The sequence below is a fragment of the Phocoena phocoena genome, chromosome 6 (assembly GCF_963924675.1).
Source record: "Phocoena phocoena chromosome 6, mPhoPho1.1, whole genome shotgun sequence".
NCBI lineage: Eukaryota > Metazoa > Chordata > Mammalia > Artiodactyla > Phocoenidae > Phocoena > Phocoena phocoena.
Window position 1 is genome coordinate 46859287 of NC_089224.1, and position 20907 is coordinate 46880193.

At 39.9% G+C, this 20907-nt stretch overlaps 1 protein-coding gene across 3 annotated transcripts in view; it reads left to right on the forward strand.

Moving 5' to 3' along the window:
* Positions 1-978: 978 nt before the first annotated feature.
* Positions 979-20907, forward strand: part of SLC24A2 (solute carrier family 24 member 2) — a 240652-nt gene continuing 220723 nt past the window's right edge. The window contains exon 1 of one of the 3 annotated variants that reach the window (XM_065879052.1): positions 979-1973. In XM_065879052.1, the coding sequence (XP_065735124.1) occupies positions 1041-1973 (933 nt within the window). In that variant the 5' untranslated portion in view covers positions 979-1040. The remainder of the gene's footprint in view (positions 1974-20907) is intronic. The other 2 variants (XM_065879051.1, XM_065879053.1) reach the window with 2 other exon arrangements.

Sequence of the window (20907 nt, forward strand, 5' to 3'; positions counted from 1 at the left end):
ATTTTTGGCAGATTTTGTGGACAGAGGTATCACTGCAACTTGCATATTGTCTATGAAATACACATTGGATGTCTTGAAGTAGCCTACTTGTTAGAAGTTGTTTGATTTACTAAGTTGTCTATTTTAAATACGACTAAAGGTTGTTTTTTAAAATAAGCTTTAGCTGAATACAGTGTCTAGATATTTAGGGAAGACAGTTTGTTCATGTCATCAGAACATTCTTTTGTAAACTTAAATTTTTAAAGGGCTACTTTTCTGCATTTGCTATAGGAGGGGCTTTCCATGAAAAATAGGATCCTGAGATCTTTATGTGTGCAGGAAAAGAGTGCTGTCTCCTCCAACACTCAGCCCTTGCCAAGTGATAGATTAATCAGAAAAGTGTGCCTGCAACTGGAATTATATAATTGGACCAAAAGAAAAGACAGTGGTTTTGGTTGTCAAATACGTAGATAATTCTAAAGGAAGTGATGCCTTTTTTAGCCCTGGGAGGTTATTTGTTACATGAGTTAAGGTGGGATAAACATAGATTTCCATCTACATCTATAAAATTTTTGTATTTAACAGACACAAATACATAGTCTATGTCTAACATTGGATTTACCAAAATGTTTGCCTTTGTACATATACTATCATAAGTGCCTAGTGTGTGTCACGTCCTACTCTTAATGCTTCACGTATTTTAACTCATCCTCAAAGCAGCACTTGGTGGTAGGTGCTGTAATTGTCATAATTTTTGAAATGGGGAAACTGAGGCACAGAAAAATTAAGGAACTTAACCCAAGGTCACATGGCTATAGGATAGGATTTTTTCATATCTGCCAAGTTGTTTTGTAAAAAAGACATGATTTTACGATTCACATATCCTTGTTTTTATTTTTATTTAAGCATAAATGTTGAAAATATTTCATGTGAAGCCTAAGAATCTCTGATTGTGGAGGCACCCCAGAAGCACTGTTAACTGTAAAGTGAGGAAAAGTATGAAAGAACCATCTGGTTGAGTGTACAATTCGAAGACCACCACATCCAGCAGAAGACCCAGGATGGAGCTGCACCAAAGCACCACCACCATCTCTTTCCTTGAGAAATGGTGTTCAGATAAGTCACCGTCTGGCTGCGGGAGTCATTATAATGTCAGAAAAAAACTGAAGTTGGTTCGAATCTTAGGCCTTTTCATGGGCCTGGTAGCCATTAGCACTGTTCCGTTTTCAATCAATGCCTTTTCTGAGACAGAGACACCGAGCACAGGAGAGGCCAGTGGTGCAAGTGGCCCCAGGGTAGCACACGATTACCGTCAAAGAACTCTCTTAGATTTAAATGACAAGATTCGAGATTATACTCCACAGCCACCTGTTTCTCAGGAAGGCAAGTCTGAGAATAGTACAGTTCATGCCCAAGGAGACTACCCAAGAGACATCTTCTCCCTCGAGCAGCGAAGAAAAGGTGCCATCATTCTCCATGTCGTTGGAATGATCTACATGTTCATAGCCTTAGCCATTGTCTGCGATGAGTTCTTTGTTCCCTCTTTGACTGTCATCACTGAAAAACTGGGCATCTCTGATGATGTGGCTGGAGCCACCTTTATGGCTGCCGGGGGCTCAGCCCCAGAACTTTTCACATCTCTCATAGGGGTATTTATCGCTCACAGCAATGTTGGCATTGGCACAATCGTGGGCTCAGCGGTGTTCAACATCCTCTTTGTCATTGGCATGTGTGCTCTGTTTTCCAGAGAAATCTTAAACCTGACATGGTGGCCACTCTTTCGGGATGTGTCCTTCTACATCATTGACTTGATCATGCTGATCATATTTTTCCTGGATAACTTTATCATGTGGTGGGAAAGCTTGCTTCTCTTAACAGCTTACTTTGGCTATGTGGTTTTCATGAAATTCAACGTCCAAGTAGAAAGATGGGTGAAGCAAATGATAAACCGCAACAAAGTCGTCAAGGTGACAGCACCAGAGGCCCAAGCAAAGGTTGGTGGTGGTGGTTGTTTATTTAATGTCTTCTTGACCATAGCTCGGAACTCTTATGTTTTTTAGATCTGCCACTTTTTAAATGGGATGGTGTTTGGGGCTGTAATGAATAGCAGGGTGCTTTATGCATTTCTTTGACAGCCAGACTAACATGACAGTGGGAAAAATAATTTGGGGGGTATTCTGGGGAATGTGCACTAAGTTCTCAAGCTACTTGCCTCAGAGTAAAACATTTATAACTATAGGTTACATAATCTTCTCAGAGCAGGCTCAGCAGTTATTTGTCGCTTATTTTCTTATTTTTGTGAGCCGTTTCATTTTCATGGGAAAGTGTGTGTGTGTGGCTTGCAAGTTGCAGGGCTTTTTCGATTTAAATGAACATGTGACAGTTATCAAGAACCATCTCTTTAAAGGTGCTTAGCGAAGAAAGTTTGTTTGTGTCAGCAGAGCTGGATCTTTAAGTCAGCAGCCTAGGGCCTAGCAGGACTGGTCGTTAGAATGGGTCATGGCCATTCTTCTTGATGCACACAATAGTGCTTCAGACCACTCGACCAGGCACCGATCGGGATATGTGAAAGAGTCAGTGGCAAGCCATGCTGCCTGCCTCTGTAGCTCGAGGGCCCATTCTGCACGCCATGATAAACATGACCCAAAATATTTTTTATGGTAGGATTTGAGGGAGTTTTAATGACCTTTTAATGGCCATCCTACCACTTAGGTAGCAAGCAAGTTGGTAAAGAGCTTAGAAGAAATCGATCTGCAAAAATGTAGATTAATTATTAAAAATAATCCATGGGCCACATCAATAAAATTTTCTGTTGAGTAATGCCATTCTGATCTATATCCTAACATTGGAATGTCGTCTCGGAATGTGACTTTAAACAGTAAAACAAAATACATATGCAGACTTTTCATACTTGCATCTGGGGAAATTCTCATGTATGCAAAAAACGGATGTTGAGTGGAGAGTGAGCTGTTTTGTCCAGAATGAAGAAAAAAATGATATTAATTTAGCATAATTCCTTTATGTTCAAGTTTGATGACCATCCATCACTTTTGTAGCAGCCGTGAAATAGAAGCAAAGCACAGACAAAAAACCCACTAGTAATATTTCTATTTATTCCATGCAAAAAAGAAATGTTCTATACTGTATTTTTTCTAACGTATCACTCAGTATATGGTTGGTTGTTAGAAACTGTAGTAAAGAAAAAAAAATCGTGGCAAATAAGCATTCAGATGTGATACTGAGTCTGTATCCTTGAGGGCGTAAGACAGGGTCATCACTGGAGCCCAGTCCCTGATCTAATTTTGTAGCCCAAAGGATGATCCCTCAAGCCATCTCCTCAAGACTGGCTACAAGTTTCAGTGGTTTGCATTAGTCGTCTATGTGTGTATTCCAATTAGAATGCTAAACAGTTGCCAAGGGAAAGGCCGGTTTTTTAGAGGCAAGGGAATGATTTGGTGTCTTATAAATATCCTGGGCCCATCAAAGATAAAAAGTCTTTTTGAGAACTCAGTACTTTTTCGTTTTGGTGTGCCGCAGTGGAACTTGATTAACTTAGGCACAGACTCGGCTAAAGGTTATGTTGGCAACGTGTATGAAAAAGGAATTTGCAGAGCAGTCCAATGGTGTATTGAAGATTGCAGGGGGATTTTGTCTTCTAATAGGGAGGAAGGAGGTGGTTTTGTGCATTTAGTAATAACCTTTTAAATATGGTTTACAGAAGGTTTTTAATAAATTATAAGTCACTCATTAAATCAGCTCTTGCAGGATTTTTACCTACTATATTAGGTGACTGTCATGTCATTTTAATGGTAATTTAAAAGTCAATAACTTAGGCTGGCATTCCTTAAAGTTGTTACTCATATCCATAATTTTTGCTATGCTTAATATTGTGCATTTTAAAAATTTTGGAATCTGGATTTACCTAATTAAAAAAGAAAGCAAATTATATTCATGACTATATCTCCTGTTTCTGATTTACCTCCAAAATATGTTCATTTTATTATTTTCCTTTGAGCACCAAATAGCTTTAGTTTATTCCACTTAATCATTATTATTTATTTTGTCATTCAGTAACTAGATTGAACTATAAATTATCATGGGACCAGAATTTTTTAACATAGCTAAGTCTTGTTCGGTATGCTGGAACGCAGATATTTTTAGGTGGAACAGTACATAATGATGTGTGATTTCCTTTAGGAAATTTTACCTTGCCAATTTCACTTTTGAATATTTGTTGGAAAAACATTTTTTCAGCAGTTGGTCTTTATCAGATGTCTGACTTCAGAATCTTATGGAGATTTTGCTCTCTAAGCACTGAACATAAGGTGTCTCAAGGAGGGATGAGTCTTTGAGCTTGGTTGTCTTGTTCTCTGATCTGCAAAGTCGATTTCTGGCTGTATACTCCACCTTTCCTACCTAAGTCAGTGCTTCTAACATCATCAGAACACTCAGAAAAAGACCCCAAGCCAAAGACAGCCCTCAGTGGAGTCTTCATAGAGAGGAATGTGCTGTACAAGAGTTTAGGAAGCAAAATACTAAGCATATTTTTAGGCAAAGCTACCTCATTGTCTTAATTGCACAATTATGGAAGAGGGGAGTATGGGAAAGTGGAGGAAACATATTTTAGATATTTTTATACAAGTCATCAATGGTTCTTACTGAAAACTCATCAATTCTGCTGGGCTGTAGACAGTGAAATATCTTTGAAACTGCTTGTTTCATGGACCAGTTGAAAATCTTAATTTGGTTTCATTATTGATGATGGGGCAACTGTGGAGCGTGAAAAAATAGAAAATACAAACATTTTTCTCATATTTAAAGTAATAGTTTCCCATTTCATTTAACTGTTCCACCTGGTGTTTGGTTTTTTAATTTGATATTTTTATTGCGTCTTTTAGTGATAATATTATTGTTTAAAAAAATGTCGTGTAGTGTCATGACATGGTAAGGAGATCCTGGGCTTTGATTCAGGGAAAAAAGGTGTTAGCCCAGGCGTATAATAAGACTTGTGACCTCAGAGAAGTCCCATAAACTCATGAGCCTCATTTCCCTAATTAGGAAAATGAAAATAATAATACCTACTTCATAAAGTTGGGAAAATTACTAAATGAAGAAATGAGTGTTCATCAGCTAACATAGTCCTTGTGGGTTGTTCACTAAGTGTTAGTTCCTTTCCTTTCATCTTTTGTTCTTAAATGAAAAGTGAGTCAGGATAAATTATTTCCAATTTGAGAATTTCAAAATATTCCTTGAAGATTGTAGTTCATGCCAGTGAATCACTGAGTTAAGCAGGCTGTTGTCTCCCTTAGGGGCATGTGATATTTGTCATATTATAATATTTTTAAGCCTAATTTCATATACAGTGAACATATGCAGGGAAGACATTATTATAAACTCCAAGGAAACCTTCAAATGCCTTTGTTGTCCTGAAAGTTTATTTTGTGGTTTAGAAATATCTATGCTAAGCGGAGACTTTTGTTTTAAGGGTATTTTTATTTATAAATGATTGGGACTATCTTCCAAAAACCTCTCCAGAGCTGGTTAGGAATTAAGTTGAATCCTGCAGGATGTGAAGCAGTGGAGTTTCAGGGCATCTGGCATGTTTTGCAGTGTGCCTGGCCTGCCTGCTGAGGTCCCCTGATCTGCTATGGTGCTAGGCTGTCATTGGCCTAGAAAGCAGCTGTCCATGGTATTTAACTTCTTTTTAGACTTGGCACTGTAATCTGACAGCATGTCAGCCCAGTTCAAATGAAGGGAATGGTCTAAATAAAGATGCTTAAAGCTGGATGGTTGAAGGCAGGCTACTTAGTAATTTAGGTGTGCCTTGCTTTATTCATTTTGTGTGTTCCTAAAAAGTTGCTTGCCAGGATTATGCAAATTGTTATTAATGATCATGGGAAAATCGAAATTGAAACAATATTATAAAATATTCTTCATAAAGTGAAGTATTTCTGGTAAGATGCTAAACCATAAACAATTATATAAATACAAATGTATAGTCCCAAGCCTTCTTAATGCAAAGAATATGTTATAAATTCAACCTTTGTTTCCCCTCCATACCTAGTATGTAAATTAGTAAAATTAATGTACAGATTTCAGTGAGATCGTTCTTATAGTGAGTATTACTTGATAGACTTGGAAACTCTCTGTCCTCAAAACAAGAAAATATAGACACTAAAATTCTTAACTGACTAGTTGCCTGTGATTGTAGCATTCTTTTGAGTTCCTGGACCCAATTCAAACGTGTAGGGGGTCAGGTAGCGGGTGCTTCCCTCCCAACACCAAGAAATTTTCAGACACCAGCAGGGTGTCCAAGAATTTAACTCAATTGTGACGCTGTCCACCCAGAGAGAACATCAGTTTTCCACAAGTTAAGGGTTCGGTCCTACAAGACTGCCGCCACTCCCCATGCAGGTCACACGTCCAGGTTGTTACCTGTAATTCTGACCTACTGGCTGTAAGTCAGAGGTTCCAGTGACCCCCTCCTCGGGTTCAATGAATTTGCCAGGGGATCTCTCAAAACTAAGAGAAACATTTCACACACTAGATCGCTGGTTTCTTATAAAAGGATGTAACTCAGGAGCAGCTGGCTGGAAGAGATGCCTAGGGTGAGGCACGGGGAAAGGCATGGAGCTTCCGTGCCCTCTCCAGGCACCACTCTCCCAGCACCTCCAGGTGTTCACCAACTCTGAACTCTGCCATTTTGGGGGTTTTTATGGAGGCTTCATTACGTGGGTATGGTTGATTAAATCATTGGCCACTGGCGATTGATTTGACCTCCAGCCCCTCTCTCCTCAGTCCCACCCTTTAATCACACAGTTGGCTCCATTGGCAACCAGCCCCCATCCTTAGGTGCTTTCCTAAAGTTGCCTCATTAACATAACAAACGACACCTTTATCACTGTCCACACTTAGGAAATTCCAGGGGTTTTGAGAGCCAGGAGCCCGGAACTGTGAACCAAGACTAAATATATATGAGAAATATATTTTGGTCATCTGAATGACCAAATATATATATTTCTTATAAATCACAGTATCACAAGTCTGTTTGTTGATCTAGGGATACAGCAGCATGGTGCTATTTTCCTTGTTTTGTTTCCCTCTACTTATGTTAAAAGCAAACCCTTCAGTTACTGCATATGATTCAAAGAGTGAAGGAGGCCCTTTGAGAGACTCAGAAAGCCCAGTGGATTTTAATACACAGAGGGCAGATTGCCCATGGCTGTTCCCCTAGCTACTCTGGTTCCTCCAGCAAGAGATGACCTAAACTTTGTGAATCCTGGCAATGTTGAGAGTGAGGACTTATCACCACTTCCCTTCCTGTCTCCTTTCTTCCTCTCTCCTTTTCGCCTCCCTTCTCCCCCTTTTATTTCCTAGAACCAGATAATTTGTATTTTAACTTTAACGAGGAATGAGATTGTTAAGTTGCTTAAAGATGAGTCAAGAACATCTGTGTGGATTTGACTGGTTTAGTTTCTTCATTCTTCTATTTTCAACCTCCTTTTGTTTTAGGTAAGTCTCTAGTAAACAGAATATAGCAGCATTTTGTTTAATTCAGTTTGACAACCATTATCTTTTAGCTGGAAAGTTTAGTTTATTTACATTGATTGTGATTACTATTATATTTGGATTCTTTTCTATCATGCTATTTTAAACTTTCTATTTTTTATAACTTTATTTTGCTTTTGTTTCGGATTGATTTTTTTCTAAATCTGCTTTTCCCATTAGTAGTTTGGAATTTATACATCTTATTTCTAGTCTTTCACTGTTTACCCTAAAATTTTTAATGTGTATATTTAACTCAACAGAGTGTAAAGCTAATATCTTTACACTCATGCTAAACATCTTAAGGGCCTTAGAGCATTTTAACTCAGTCTCCTGTCCCCCAATGTAAATGATTTGAAGTCTACAATTTAAGTTCTACCTTGATGTTTTATAACAGCTTTATTGAGGTATAATCTTCACTTTTTAAATCCTACAAATTAGACATTATGCCATCAATGTTTTTAGAAGTATCCACATTTTTACCAGTTTTTCTCCTCATTTCTTTTCTCATATCAGACCTTTTCTCTATGACTTTTTCTTGTACTGACTAACATTCTTTATAAGTTCCTTTAGCAAGAATCTGTTAATAGTATCTGCTCCTGATTTTTATTTGCTTACAGATCTATTTTACTTTTGTTCTTGAAGGATAGCTTTGGTGGGTAGAAAGTTATTTTCTCATTCCACTTTGAAATAATAATTCTACTGTCTCTGACTTCCACTTTTGCCATTTAAAAGACTGCTGCTGGTGTGAATGTTGCTCCTTTGTAAGAAGTTTGTCTCTTCTCTTTGACTACTTTATAAGGTTTTCTCTTTGTTTTTGGTGTTTGGCATTTTCCTGATGCCATGACAGGTGTGATTTTCTCACTTAATTATCCCCTATTTGTGATTCATTAGACTTCCTGAATTTGAGGATTAGTGCCTTCCACCAATTTGGCCTCTACCTCATTCTTCCCATAATCTTCTAGAATTCTGATTGGATATACGTTATACCATCTCAACCTGTTCTTGATGTCTTTTAACTACTCATCTTTTTCTGTGTTCTTCTTGCTGATCATTTCTTTATATCTGCTTTCTACTTTCTGATTTTCTCTTCAATTTTGTCTAATCTGCTTTGGTGCTCATCTGTTTAGTTTCTAATTGTAATTATTATATTTTTCATTTCTAGGTTTTGTGGCTCCTTTTCACCACTGTCAGGTTGATTTTCACTGTTTCTTCTTCTTCTATTATTTAATGCCTTCTTTTATTATTCTAAACATATTAAGTATATTTATAATTCATAATTGGTATTTCTAGTGTTAGTGTCCTTGCAGATCTAGTTGTGTTGTTTTATGTTTCATGTGGGGTTGCTTTCTTATGTATTTAGTGATTTCTTTTAAAACTTTCTTTTTTTTTTTTTGCTGTACGCGGGCCTCTCACTGTTGTGGCCTCTCCCGTTCCAGAGCACAGGCTCCGGACGCGCAGGCTCAGCGGCCATGGCTCATGGGCCCAGCCACTCTGCGGCATGTGGGATCTTCCCGGACCGGGGCACGAACCTGTGTTCCCTGCATCAGCAGGCGGGCTCTCAACCACTGCGCCACCAGGGAAGCCCTGTTCTAAAACTTTGAACTCATATTTCTTGGAACTTGACCTGTAGGGAGTCACTGAGGCCTCGGTTCTAAATGTATCCCAACAGAGAGGACTTGTTTGCTCTTCTCTCAAGTTCCCGGGAGCCCAACCAACCTCGAACCATTCTAACCTAAATGTCTGACTTTTTTCTACCCATGTAGTGTGAATTCAGACTTCAAAGCCAGGAGTGAGGCTGTGCTTAGAAATTCTTAAGGGAGACTCTTTTTTCTTGCTCTTTTTTTCAGTACCACTCAAAACTAAGGCCAAAATAGGCACATTCTACTATTTCCCTTCAGTAGGCAGATTTGTTTTTCCTTATTCACCCACTAAGAGTGTCCACCCTTCAGGATTTCTAGCTTATTGGGTGTGGAGGCCCCTGAAGTACCTCCTCCCTATCAGGCCTCATGTTTGTAGTTTCCACAATCCCAGTTTCTGACCACTGGGGAATGGCAAATACCTCAGAGGCAAAGCAACACAGACCCCTCTGGATTTGTGCTTAGTTGGTGTTCTAGGTTCTAAGAAATCCCTGCTTCCTCACTAATATAGTTGGGTAATTTTAAAATATATCAAAGAATACAGTATCCAATAATTTGAGGTGTATATAGTGAAAATGGTTTCTCTGAATGTTTAATCATCATACTGCCAAAAATTATGTTTTAGACTTTGGATTTGTCAAATGATAATGCATATAACAACGGATGATAATACATGTTTTAATTGTATACTTTCAGAATGTTTAATATAGCCTGACGTTGTAATAAAACTCCTTATCAACAGATCCTACCAATGGCAAATTTTGAGTCAAATCAAATGTAAAAGGCAATTCTAACAGAAAGTTTAAATTGTAGATTTGCCTTTTAAATAATATTTTTACCAGATACTTAAAGTAATATATTCATTGTACAAGATTATAAAAACACATCAAAATACAAAAAAATTTAAATAGCCTATAATCTCTCCATTGCACCATCCAGAAATAACTATGAACATTTTTGCATTTATTCTTCCAGACTTTGACACACACACACACACACACACACACACACACACACACACATATGCACATATGTACCTATATATCTAAATAAGTTTGAATGATATTGGATATGCACAACTTTAAACTTATATTGAATATATACCATTTTAACTTTTTAACTTGGTTTATTATGAGCATTTCCTCAGATCATTAACTGTTTTTCAAAACGGTTATTCACTGTTTAGCATTATCATAAAATAGAAAGTTATTTTCATATTATATTTCACTACTATAAAAAATGCTACAGCCAGCAGCCTTATACATGAATTTTTGATTTTGGAGAAGCAGAAATTCTGGAACAAAGTTTATGAGCCTTTTAAAGTTTCTGCTAGGTTGCTACATCCTTGGTAGTGTGGACTATTATCATTTTTAATGTTTTCCAATTTCATAGGTGAAACATTACATTGTTTTAATTTGCATTTCGTTGATTAATTGGGAGGTTGAAAATATGTTTTTTGAGAATTCAAATTTTCATTTATAGATTGCCAATTTCCTATGTGTCTTTTGTGTCATTTTTAAAGTTTGCTGTGATGACTCAAAATTCTCTTACAAACATATGCTGAGAAACCCTAACTTTAGCTCTCATACTTGCCCACATTTCCACACCTAAATCAAGGCAGGAAGTTGTTGCAATTTTTGTTTTAAAAGATGAATTATTCTAAAGAAGGAGGCCTTGTGACCCAGGAGTTAAGAAATGATGTTCCCAAGGGATGGGGTGTGCCCCCCCCAACCACGTGACTTTGGTGGATCCTGTATGTCCTAGGACCCTATCTCCAAATCTGGAAAATGGGAGATTTGACCCACATGACCTAAAAGATTACTTTAGCTTGTCATTTCTGTCCTCAGCGGCTCTCATCCTTACTATGTGGAATACTCTAACCATGCCAAACTAAAATCTAACACATTTACCTAAAACAGAAGACCAGATTCTCACCATAACCACAACACCAAACTCTTTTCCTAACCTGGCTTACCTGTAGTATTTTCGCTTAAATGATTTAATTGACTTGGCTAAACAGTAATTTTTGTTTAAGCCTGCTTTGGGAGGCAGTTCTTCCATACAGACAGGAGAACAACTTGCACAGGAGAAAATCATTTAAAGTTTACTGCAGGACTCTACACCTCCTCAGCTTTGTGGCTTCTGGCAGTGGAAACCCTCAGTGGCAGCTGCATGTGTGTCCCTGGATCACTGGTCTCTGCTGGTCTCTCCAAAGTCGAGAGAAGAGAGAGATCTGAAAACTGGACGCGTGCTTAATACCCGATCTTTACCACATCAACGTTCTGAAACAGGTACCATCTCCACTGGCCCATCAGGAACCTGAGGACCAGAAAACATAAATGATTGCCTAAGGTCCAAATTTAGTGGTAAACCGCATTTGAACTTGGGTCTGTCTGACTTCTAAATGCATTCTAGTTTTCTTGTTGCTTCCTACTGGACAGTTGGGAATAAAGACAAAGCAAACCTCCAAATTAGATGCACATTTCATATTAGGCTGTGTTAAGTCAGTGACTTGTAAATATTTTTTACCATGACCCCCACTAAAAAATATATTTTACATCTCAATTCAGTATATACACATACCCATGCACATATACATACATATGTATATGTTTACATATACATATAAAAATAAAATCTAGGTGTGAGGCATATATATATATATATATATATATATATATAGTATTTTCTACTCTGTTAAAAATGCTAGTTTCAACCCTAAAATAATTTCATGACCCACCAATGGATTGTGACCTAAGTTTTAAAAAATAGTACTTTTAGAAATTCCTTTTTCTTCCTTCTTCCTCTTAGTGGGGCAGCCCTTCAAGGCTATGCTAATGTACTGCACAAGGGCATCTGTCTGACCAAGGGGGCAAATAGGGACAGAAATCCAGACATCACTCTACTGGACAAGCTGTGTGCTTTGGTGTGGGACTGTGTCTGCCCAGGGGAAAGGGTGCCTTTTCTTAATTCCACAAAGGTGCCCTTTAAGCCGGTGGTGGCTTTGCTTCTTACGCCCTCTGGCTCTGACAGAGACTGATTGCAGGGTAAGGAAGGTGCAGATCAAAGCATGATGTGCTCCCTGAGCCTCGACTCATCCTTGGTTCCCAATGAGCTTGTCATCGGGTGGGAAAGAAATGTGGACGAAACAGGGAGATATGGAGTCAGAAAGAAGCAGAACCTTGCCAAGAAGGCTGACGCTGCATTTCAATTAAGTTAGTTACCTTTTTATGAAGGATTGGATTTGTAAACCAAATGATGCAGACACGGTTCTTGTCCTGGTAAAAGCTGATGGGTTTGGAAGGGGTCTGGGCACCAGACTATATTAATGCCATGTTTACAGCTTTAAAGGATGCACTCAGAATCCTGCACTGGCAGGAACCAAGCCTGGAGAGATGGAGTCCCTTTCATCCCACACACTGGCAGTCTAACCCTAGTCCAGGTACTTTGCCCCAAGTGTCTCCTCTGAAAATGAAGGGGCTAGTTTATCTCCAGGGTCCCCACCAGCGATGACAATTCTGTGCCTCTCTGTTAATGGGAAAGAAACAAATATATGTCCCTAATTATGGACTGACCAACAGAAGAGGTGGTCAGGTAATGAAGCCCTGAAATTACCACCTTCAGAGTACTTTTCTAGTTAAGAAGACGAATGAAAGGAGATTAGTTCCTTTGAAGGGGTAATGCAGGCTTCTTCACCTGTCCATAGGATGTTCTTAGAAAGGGTCAAAGTTGCTGGTGCTCTGTACTTTCTCTTTTACTGCTTGATGGCCATTGAGCTGGGCAAGGAGGTTGCAAGTAGAAATAGAGGTTTCCCCTTCAGCAGCCCCATTCCTCCCACTTAAACTGTCATCTGTTGCCCTAACCACTTGTAGGCTAAGTCAGTTTTATTTTTCCCTGTCACCTGATAGCAATGAAAAAGATGTTGAGCCACTGCTATTATTTTAGGCATGCGGTAGGCACTGAGTATTGGTGCATGTGTTCTAGGAACCTGTGACTTTGTTTCCTGAGAGGGAGGATGATGTTTAAGGGTTAACACAATAGAATTATTATTTAAGACTGAGATAGAGTGTGACCCTCCTTGCTGTGTGATCTTGGGCAAGTTACCGAACCTCTCTGGGCTTATGTTTGCTTATCCATAGATTAAGAAAAAATAATAGCCCTTCCCTCTGAGAAAGGCTGTGAATTTTGATGCAATCACACAGGAAAAGTGATTAGCAGAATACGGTCCCACTCACCCACATATATTCTATTCCTGGTCTCTTTTCCTCTGAGTCCCTCCCATATGCTGTTAGCCTGCCCTCCTGTCATTTCAGGACCTTGCCTCACTCCCTAGGCCCTCTTCTCTCTGCCTCCCAAACAGCCAGATGAAGGAGCGATTCCCCAACTGATCCCTAGCTAATAGTCAAATCCTCAGTGTTTGGACTTGAACCTGCTTTCCTTCTGTTCTTGCAGAGGGTTTAGGAGAGAAGTAGTTTCCCTGTTTGGAAACTGAACCTTGCTCAACCACGAAGTTCTCTCGAGGTCCCCTGTCACTGTCCTGTAAATGTATTTACTCTTTTCTTGTATACATCATCCGTGTTCAATCTTACCTTGTCACATCTCCATCCGGTCGTGGCTGGGCCTTATGTTGGTTTGCCAGCATCTGTGTTTTCTGCCTTGGATCAAATCACTCCCTTTGACTCAGGAACTAACCAATCCCACCTGCAGTATATGGTGTCTCGCTTGGTATCTAGGGTAGAAGGGAAAAGGGCACTGAATACCCTTCAGAAACTGATAATGGTGCTGATGAGTGTTCACGATCAAAAGTCTGGGCCTGAATCATTCACAAAACAGAGTTGCTTATGTATTAAAGTCAAGGAGCAAACAACAAATATCTGACTTGAGAAACAGAATTCATTAGACATTCTCCAGTCTCCTCAGGTTGGAAGTGTGGCTGTCAGGGCAGGTAAGGGCTGTCAATTCTAAAGGCCAGATCACTCCAGCTGTAGCCTCGAAGTAGCTCTCCTTACCATGTAGCATTATGTAGTGTTTCTCTCTATTGACTTTTTTTTTTAAGATTTTGGTTTTTTTTTTTAATTTATTTTTGGCTGTGTTGGGTCTTCATTGCTGTGCGTGGCCTTTCTCTAGTTGTGGTGAGCGGGGGCTACTCTTCGTTGCAGTGCGTGGGCTTCTCATTGCGGTGGCTTCTCTTGTTGCAGAGCACGGGCTCTAGGTGCACGGGCTCAGTAGTTGTGGCGCACGGGCTTAGTTACTCCGTGGCATGTGGGATCTTCCCAGACCAGGGCTCGAACCCATGTCCCTTGCATTGGCAGGCGGATTCTTAACCACTGCGCTATCAGGGAAGTCCTCTATTGACTTTTTATAACAGTTTTTTTGAGATATAATTCACTTATCATAGAATTCACCCTCAATGTGGAATTCACTGGTTTTTCGTATATTCAGAGTTGTAAAATCATCACCACTATATTTAGAACATGTTCATCACCACCAAAAAGAAACCTGTATCTATTAATAATCACTCCTCATCCCTCTTTCCGTGCCCATCCCTGGTAGCCACCAGTCTTCCTTCTGTTGCTATAGATTTGCCTGTTGTGGACATTTCAGATCAATGGGAATCATACAATATGTGGCCTTTTGTGTCTGGCTTCTTTCAGTTAGCATAATGTTTTCAAAGTTCATCCATGTTGTTGCCTTTTTATGGCCAATATTCCATTGTATGGATATACTATATTTTATTTATCCATTCATCAGTTAATGGACATTTGGGTTACTTCCACTTTTTGGCCATTATAAGTAATGCTGCTATGAACATTTGCTTACAAGTTTTTGTGTGGATATATGTTTTCAATTCTCTTTGGTATACACTTAGGAGTAGAATTGCTGGGTCATATGCTCACCATATGTTTAACATTTTAAGGAACTGCCAAGCTGTTTTCCAAAGTGTCTGTACTATTTTGCATTCCTACCAGCAAGGTATGAAGGTTCCAATTTCTCTACATCTTTGCCAGCATTTGCTGTTATATGTCTTTTTGATTATAGCCACCCTAGTGGATGTGGCTTAGTATCTCATTGTGATTTTGATTTGCATTTTCTTGAAGGATGATGATGTTGAACATCTTTTTCATGAGCTTATTGGCTACTTGTATATCTTCTTTGAAGATATGTCTGTTCAAATCCTTTGCCCACTTAAAAATTGGGTTATTTGCCTTACTGTTGAATTTAAGAGTTCTTTATATATTCTGGGGGCAAGAACGTATATATGATTTGCAAATATCTTCTATTCTGTGGAATAAGGAATATGCTCCATAGATGGGGCAGCTCCTCAACTGGGACTGGGTCTCCAAGCTGTTCGCTGTTGTTCTCTAGGCATCTGCTTATACCTAGAGTGATTTGGAACCTTTGGATCAACCCGAAAGCTGCCTGTTTCCTTGAGTTGGTCTTGGAAACCTTGATGCCCTTGAAGCTAAGGACTGGAGGAAGATTTAGGGGTTGTTTGAGGTTCAGGACTTATTGATTATAGAGAACCTGGGAACGTGAATCTACTTGAACATTGGACCCAGGATGTTTGTTGTCTAGTTGCTACATCACCCTTTTTAACCTACTCCTGATTCTTCTCTGTATTATCTAAGAGAGTTTCTTGTCAAATCCCTTTCCCTACGTATTATCCAGAAGCGTTGTCAAGAAAGCAGTTGGATCACAGTCCTTCTTTCCCAGATGTGAACTTCGCCCATGTTGCTGTTTGAACCTTGGCACTTAGCTTTATACATCTTGGCTGTGGGCCAATCCTGCCCATCTACCCACTCTGTCCCAAAACATATAACCTCTCCCACTCCAGGTCCTAGGAACGTTTGCATCCATTTTGAACAAAGGTTTGTAAGTATATGGAGCTACATACAGTACATAATAACGATACTAGTAATGATCTACTCTGTCATTGCCTGGCATGAACAGTAATTGCACAAACCTAATTAATGAGCAGACTCCAAGGTTAAAGAGAACTTAGCCATGCGATCCTGCTGTGTACAAAAATGCACAATTGGTTCAAAGCTCCAGTGGTTTTCCAAGGGGTTCAGGAAACATCCTCTCTCTTGCTGCTAGCTTGCTACAGCTGCACGGGGACTAGTGGCAGGGTGGATGGAGTTTGGGGGCCCTGAACAAGAGGCTGATTTATTTAAATAGGTTCAGATGTGCCAGGCTGCTCGTTTGGTGCTTACTTCGAAGGGCCATTACAAATCTGCTGTTTCCTGCTGCCTTTTATTTTAAGTCCAATTAAGTGGATAGCCACAAACAGCTCTGACCTTGAAAGTCTAACTGAAGGTGAGAAATGAGAACAGGCTTCAGAAACATATGTTTTGGCGTCTTAATGCTCTGCAAGTCACAGACACTTAAGAAAAATAAATAGAACTGGATAAGATAGTGTTATGCTTTAGGAGGAAGAACTTAAATGCCCTGGGAAGTATCACCACATGCTTCACTGGTGCATAATCATCAACCACGCTAAAAATTAATCCAACTCTCTCATTTCACTGCGTGGCTCTGGGAGACCAGCCCCAAATGAGTGGTATAGCCAGTGACATTCAGCATATAATCACCTTGGATCGCAGCCTCCGCTAAGCACCTCTCCTGAGCACTGCTTCCTGTCTCTCAGCAGCCCCAGTACATGCTTTTGGTTATTTGTTTTTAGTAAAACTACTTAGAGTCTTATATGACTATTTCCGTTCAAGTTCTTGCAAATGTGGATCACAGGACGAACCTGTAGTTGAATAACTTGTATTGGATATGATCAGCGTGGGGCTTCTTATTAAAATTCTTAAAGTCCGGACTTCCCTGGGGGTGCAGTGGTTGAGAGTCCGCCTGCAATGCAGGGGACACGGGTTCGTGCCCCGGTCCGGGAAGATCCCACATGCCGCAGAGCGGCTGGGCCCGTGAGCCATGGCCGCTGAGCCTGCGCGTCCGGAGGCTGTGCTCCAAAAAAAAGCCACCTGAAGAAAATAATATTAAGTATTTTGTGATGTGCTGTGAACTCCCCTTCTCTCTTTTTTAACCTTAACCTAACCAGTCCAGGAATAAAAAAACTGCTTGTCCGAGACTCTTTCTGACTCACTCTTTAACTTATTGTTAAATTTTAGTTTCTATACACCAATTTAAATATTTTAATGTTCCTACTCCCTTATTAAATGATGACATTTTATGAGTTATATGTGTTTATCTGTCCCCAACTTTCTACATCAAGAAATGGGAGCAGATGGCTTTTTTCCCTTATCTCATAGGATAGTGTGGTAGCTAATGAGGAGATATCTGAGCTCACATTCAAATGAAACCACAGACACGAAGAGACAGTGGCAAGTGCTGAGTGAGAATATTAGAAAATAGGATTAGAGGGGTTTCAAGCACATTTTTAGTGTGGGGTTCAAGTAAATCGTCTCTATATTATATAAAGGATTGCTCGAATGTGAATATCCTGAAAAAATGTTCATGTAGTCAGCTTGAGAGATTAATAAAGCACTTCCTGGCAATCTGTATTTGCATATAATTGCAATCCCATAAACTTCCATTTATCTGGAAGTCCAATATCCAGAAGTCCAGAACAGAACCAAGATCCAAAGTCCAGACCACTTTTGAGCAGCCAAATAGATGCTAGAAGGTCAGTGTTCAAAGTTCAGGCACTTAATCATACAATTTCTTAGACTCTTTATAAGAGTCTGTTTACTTTGATCGTATACAAAATTCAAATAAATTAGGTTGCCTGGTTTTCCAGCCCATAAAGAATTTAGAAGCAGCAAATGTGATCTGTTTGGAGCAGGGGTTGGGCAGAGTTCTGAGTTGGGGTAGACTACTGTGTGCACAGTGATGGCCAGGTCTGCTACTGGCCTATTCAGTGTCTCTAAGCAGTTTACAAAAGGCTCCCTGCTCTGAGCAGAGCAGTTAGAAAAAGCACACACCCCCCTCAAGTGTGGACAGCTCTATAGGTACAGGATGTGATGAGCAGAAGACACGTTGGTGCAAAGAGAAAGGTGCCATCTCCTCTGGGTAGGCAGATACAGTGCCCACCAGAACTCCTGGCATGGTGGGGTGCACAGGGTCCACTTACCCCGCAGCCATGTGGCTGTGGGCAGTACACATATACAAGGCGTATGCTGCCCCGTAGATCCCATCAGTATGACAGCCAGTGGCAACAAGAATCAGAAGAACTCTAAAACCATACAACAGTACATCTATCTGGGGTACCTGCAGGTTCAAAACAGAGCGCTTCACCTTTTCATGGCGCCCATGGACGTGAAAGTGATATGACAATTAACGTTGATAATACCCACAGAAACATTGAGAGAGTCTAAATCATGTACAGTGTGCCTTGTGCTAGAGGCAGTGGCACTTTCGAGACAGGCTGTAGGTGGGAGAGGAGTGATCTACATATTTGCATAGCTGGTGGCATGACCCAGGCTGGTGATGATGGTGGCCTGGCCAGTGTGGTCACAACAGAGGCAGGGAGAAGTGGTCAGATTCTGGACCTCTCTTGAGGGTAGAGCTAACAGCATTTGCTGATAGATTAGATGCAGGGTGTGATAAAAAGAGAGAGGTCAAAGGTGATACCAAAATTTTTGGCCTGAGTAACTGGAGGAGTGGAACTGCCATTCATTGAGATGGGAAGACTTCACGGGAGCAGGTTTCAAGTGGAAGATAGGAGTTAAATTTTGGATTTAAGTTTGTGATCTAAATGGTTAAGGTGAACATCTAAATGGGGATGTTGAGTAGGCAGTTGGAGATGAGTCCGGAATTCAGACTGGAAATACAAGTTCAGAAATCATAAGACTCTAGATAGTATGTGAAGCCATGAACTGAATAAATTCACCTGGGAGTGAGTGTAGATAAAGAGAAGAGGTTGAAGGTTGAGTCCTGAGGTTTATAGCGTTGAGATGGGAGAAAAATGAGGAAGAGCCAGCAAAGGAGCCTGAGAAGTGGTAGCTACTGAGGAAATAAAACCTGGAGAATGAGGAAGCCAGGTGAAGAAAGCATTTCAAAGAAAAGAAAGTGATTGCATCAATTGGTGACCAAGTAGGGAGAAGACAGAGAATTGAACATCAGATTTAGCCACAAGGAGGTCATTGGTCATTTGACAAGACCAGTTTTGGTGGAGTGAGTAGGGTGAAAATCAGGGTAAAGTGGGTTCAAGGAATGGGAAAGTGGGAATTAGAGATACCTGTAAAGGGAAACAAATAAATGGGTGCAAGCCAAGAGAAAATGTAGGGTCAAGAGTTTTTTTAAGTGGAGGAAAGAATAGCACATTTGTGTGGTAATGGGAATGACACAGCAAAAGGGGGAGAGTTGATGATGCAAAGAGGGGAGAATTGCTGTGGTAATGTCCCTGAGTAAGTGGGAAAGGGGTGGGAGATTCTGGGTACAGATGGAAGGGTTGGCTTGGATGGGCACCACCTAGTAAGGGGTGAAGACAGGTAACAGCACGGCTGCAGGTAATGGGTGAGTGTGTTGGAGGGATTTGTGAAAGTTCTCTTTTTGTTTCTGTTTTCTCAGTAAAATCAGAAGCAACAGAGTTCCAAAATTCGATTGAAAAATGCTCTGATGAGTAATAAAAATGATCTGTCGATCACACTGACATTCAACAAAATGAAGTTGTGTGGCTCAGACTGAAGTACAAAAATCTGTCCTGCTTGGGAAGCCAAGAAGCAGAGTGATAAATATTAACCCATCGTATTTTAAAAGACCATGTTATTTTTTTAACAACAGGATATAGCAGGGCATTTATCAGCAGTTCAGTAACCTAAAGGGTGACTTTGTCACTCCCTCAGGAGCCTGAGCTAGGCCAGTACATGGTTTATGGTAGAAACATAGAAGTCAACGAAATATAAGCTTCGTCAGGACATGAATTTTTGTTCACACGTGAATCCCTACTGCCTAGAAGAGACCTTTTAGGTAATTGTATGTTTATTGAGCAGCAAATATAGGTGCTCAGTAAACAATTACTGAATGAATGATTGATGCCAAACCAAGGGCAACCAAAGTATTTTTCACTTAAAAGGATAGTTACCAATTACTTTAAGTGATCAGTTTCCACATTTTCAGTTTTTCATCTTTCAGGTGAGACTGTCCATATGGCTGCAGTGCTGCCTTTTTCTCCAAACTCTTAATTCTTGAGAACTGACTGCAGAATATTGCTTATAGCTCTGTTTTTATGGATAATTTCAGAGGCTTTTACTCCATAAATTCACTTTGCTGTTGAAAAGCCAGCAGAATCTCTGTGCAGAATGAAAATCTGCACTCTGATCTTATCTGGTCCAATCTTATTATTAAATGGTTATGGAGATCATAGAGTTTAATGGGTAAAATGCCGGGCAACATCTGTTGGCAAGTTGGACACCTACACTGAGAAACCAAATATGGTCATGGAATTTCAAAACAAGGTCCTCTGATATTTAAATTATGCCAACTTGCTACCTCATGGCAGGCATAGTAAGACTCAGAAGCTAAGTAAAACTGTTTCGCTTTGTATTCCAGGTCTAGGTGCCTGTTTGTAGTTGTGTTTCATTTGACTTTCTTTATAAACAGTAGGACCTCAGAGTAGGCTCATTGTTCTTGATTTCCTTTTCCACAGCAAGATGAGCATCTTCACATAAATCAATAGGCGGCATACTGATTGCTGTGTAATCTTGACACAAAATAGCTGCGCAAGCACTTTTTGCACTCTATCGCAGGAGCCTCAGAGGAAAGGTGCATTGCAGCATGGGGT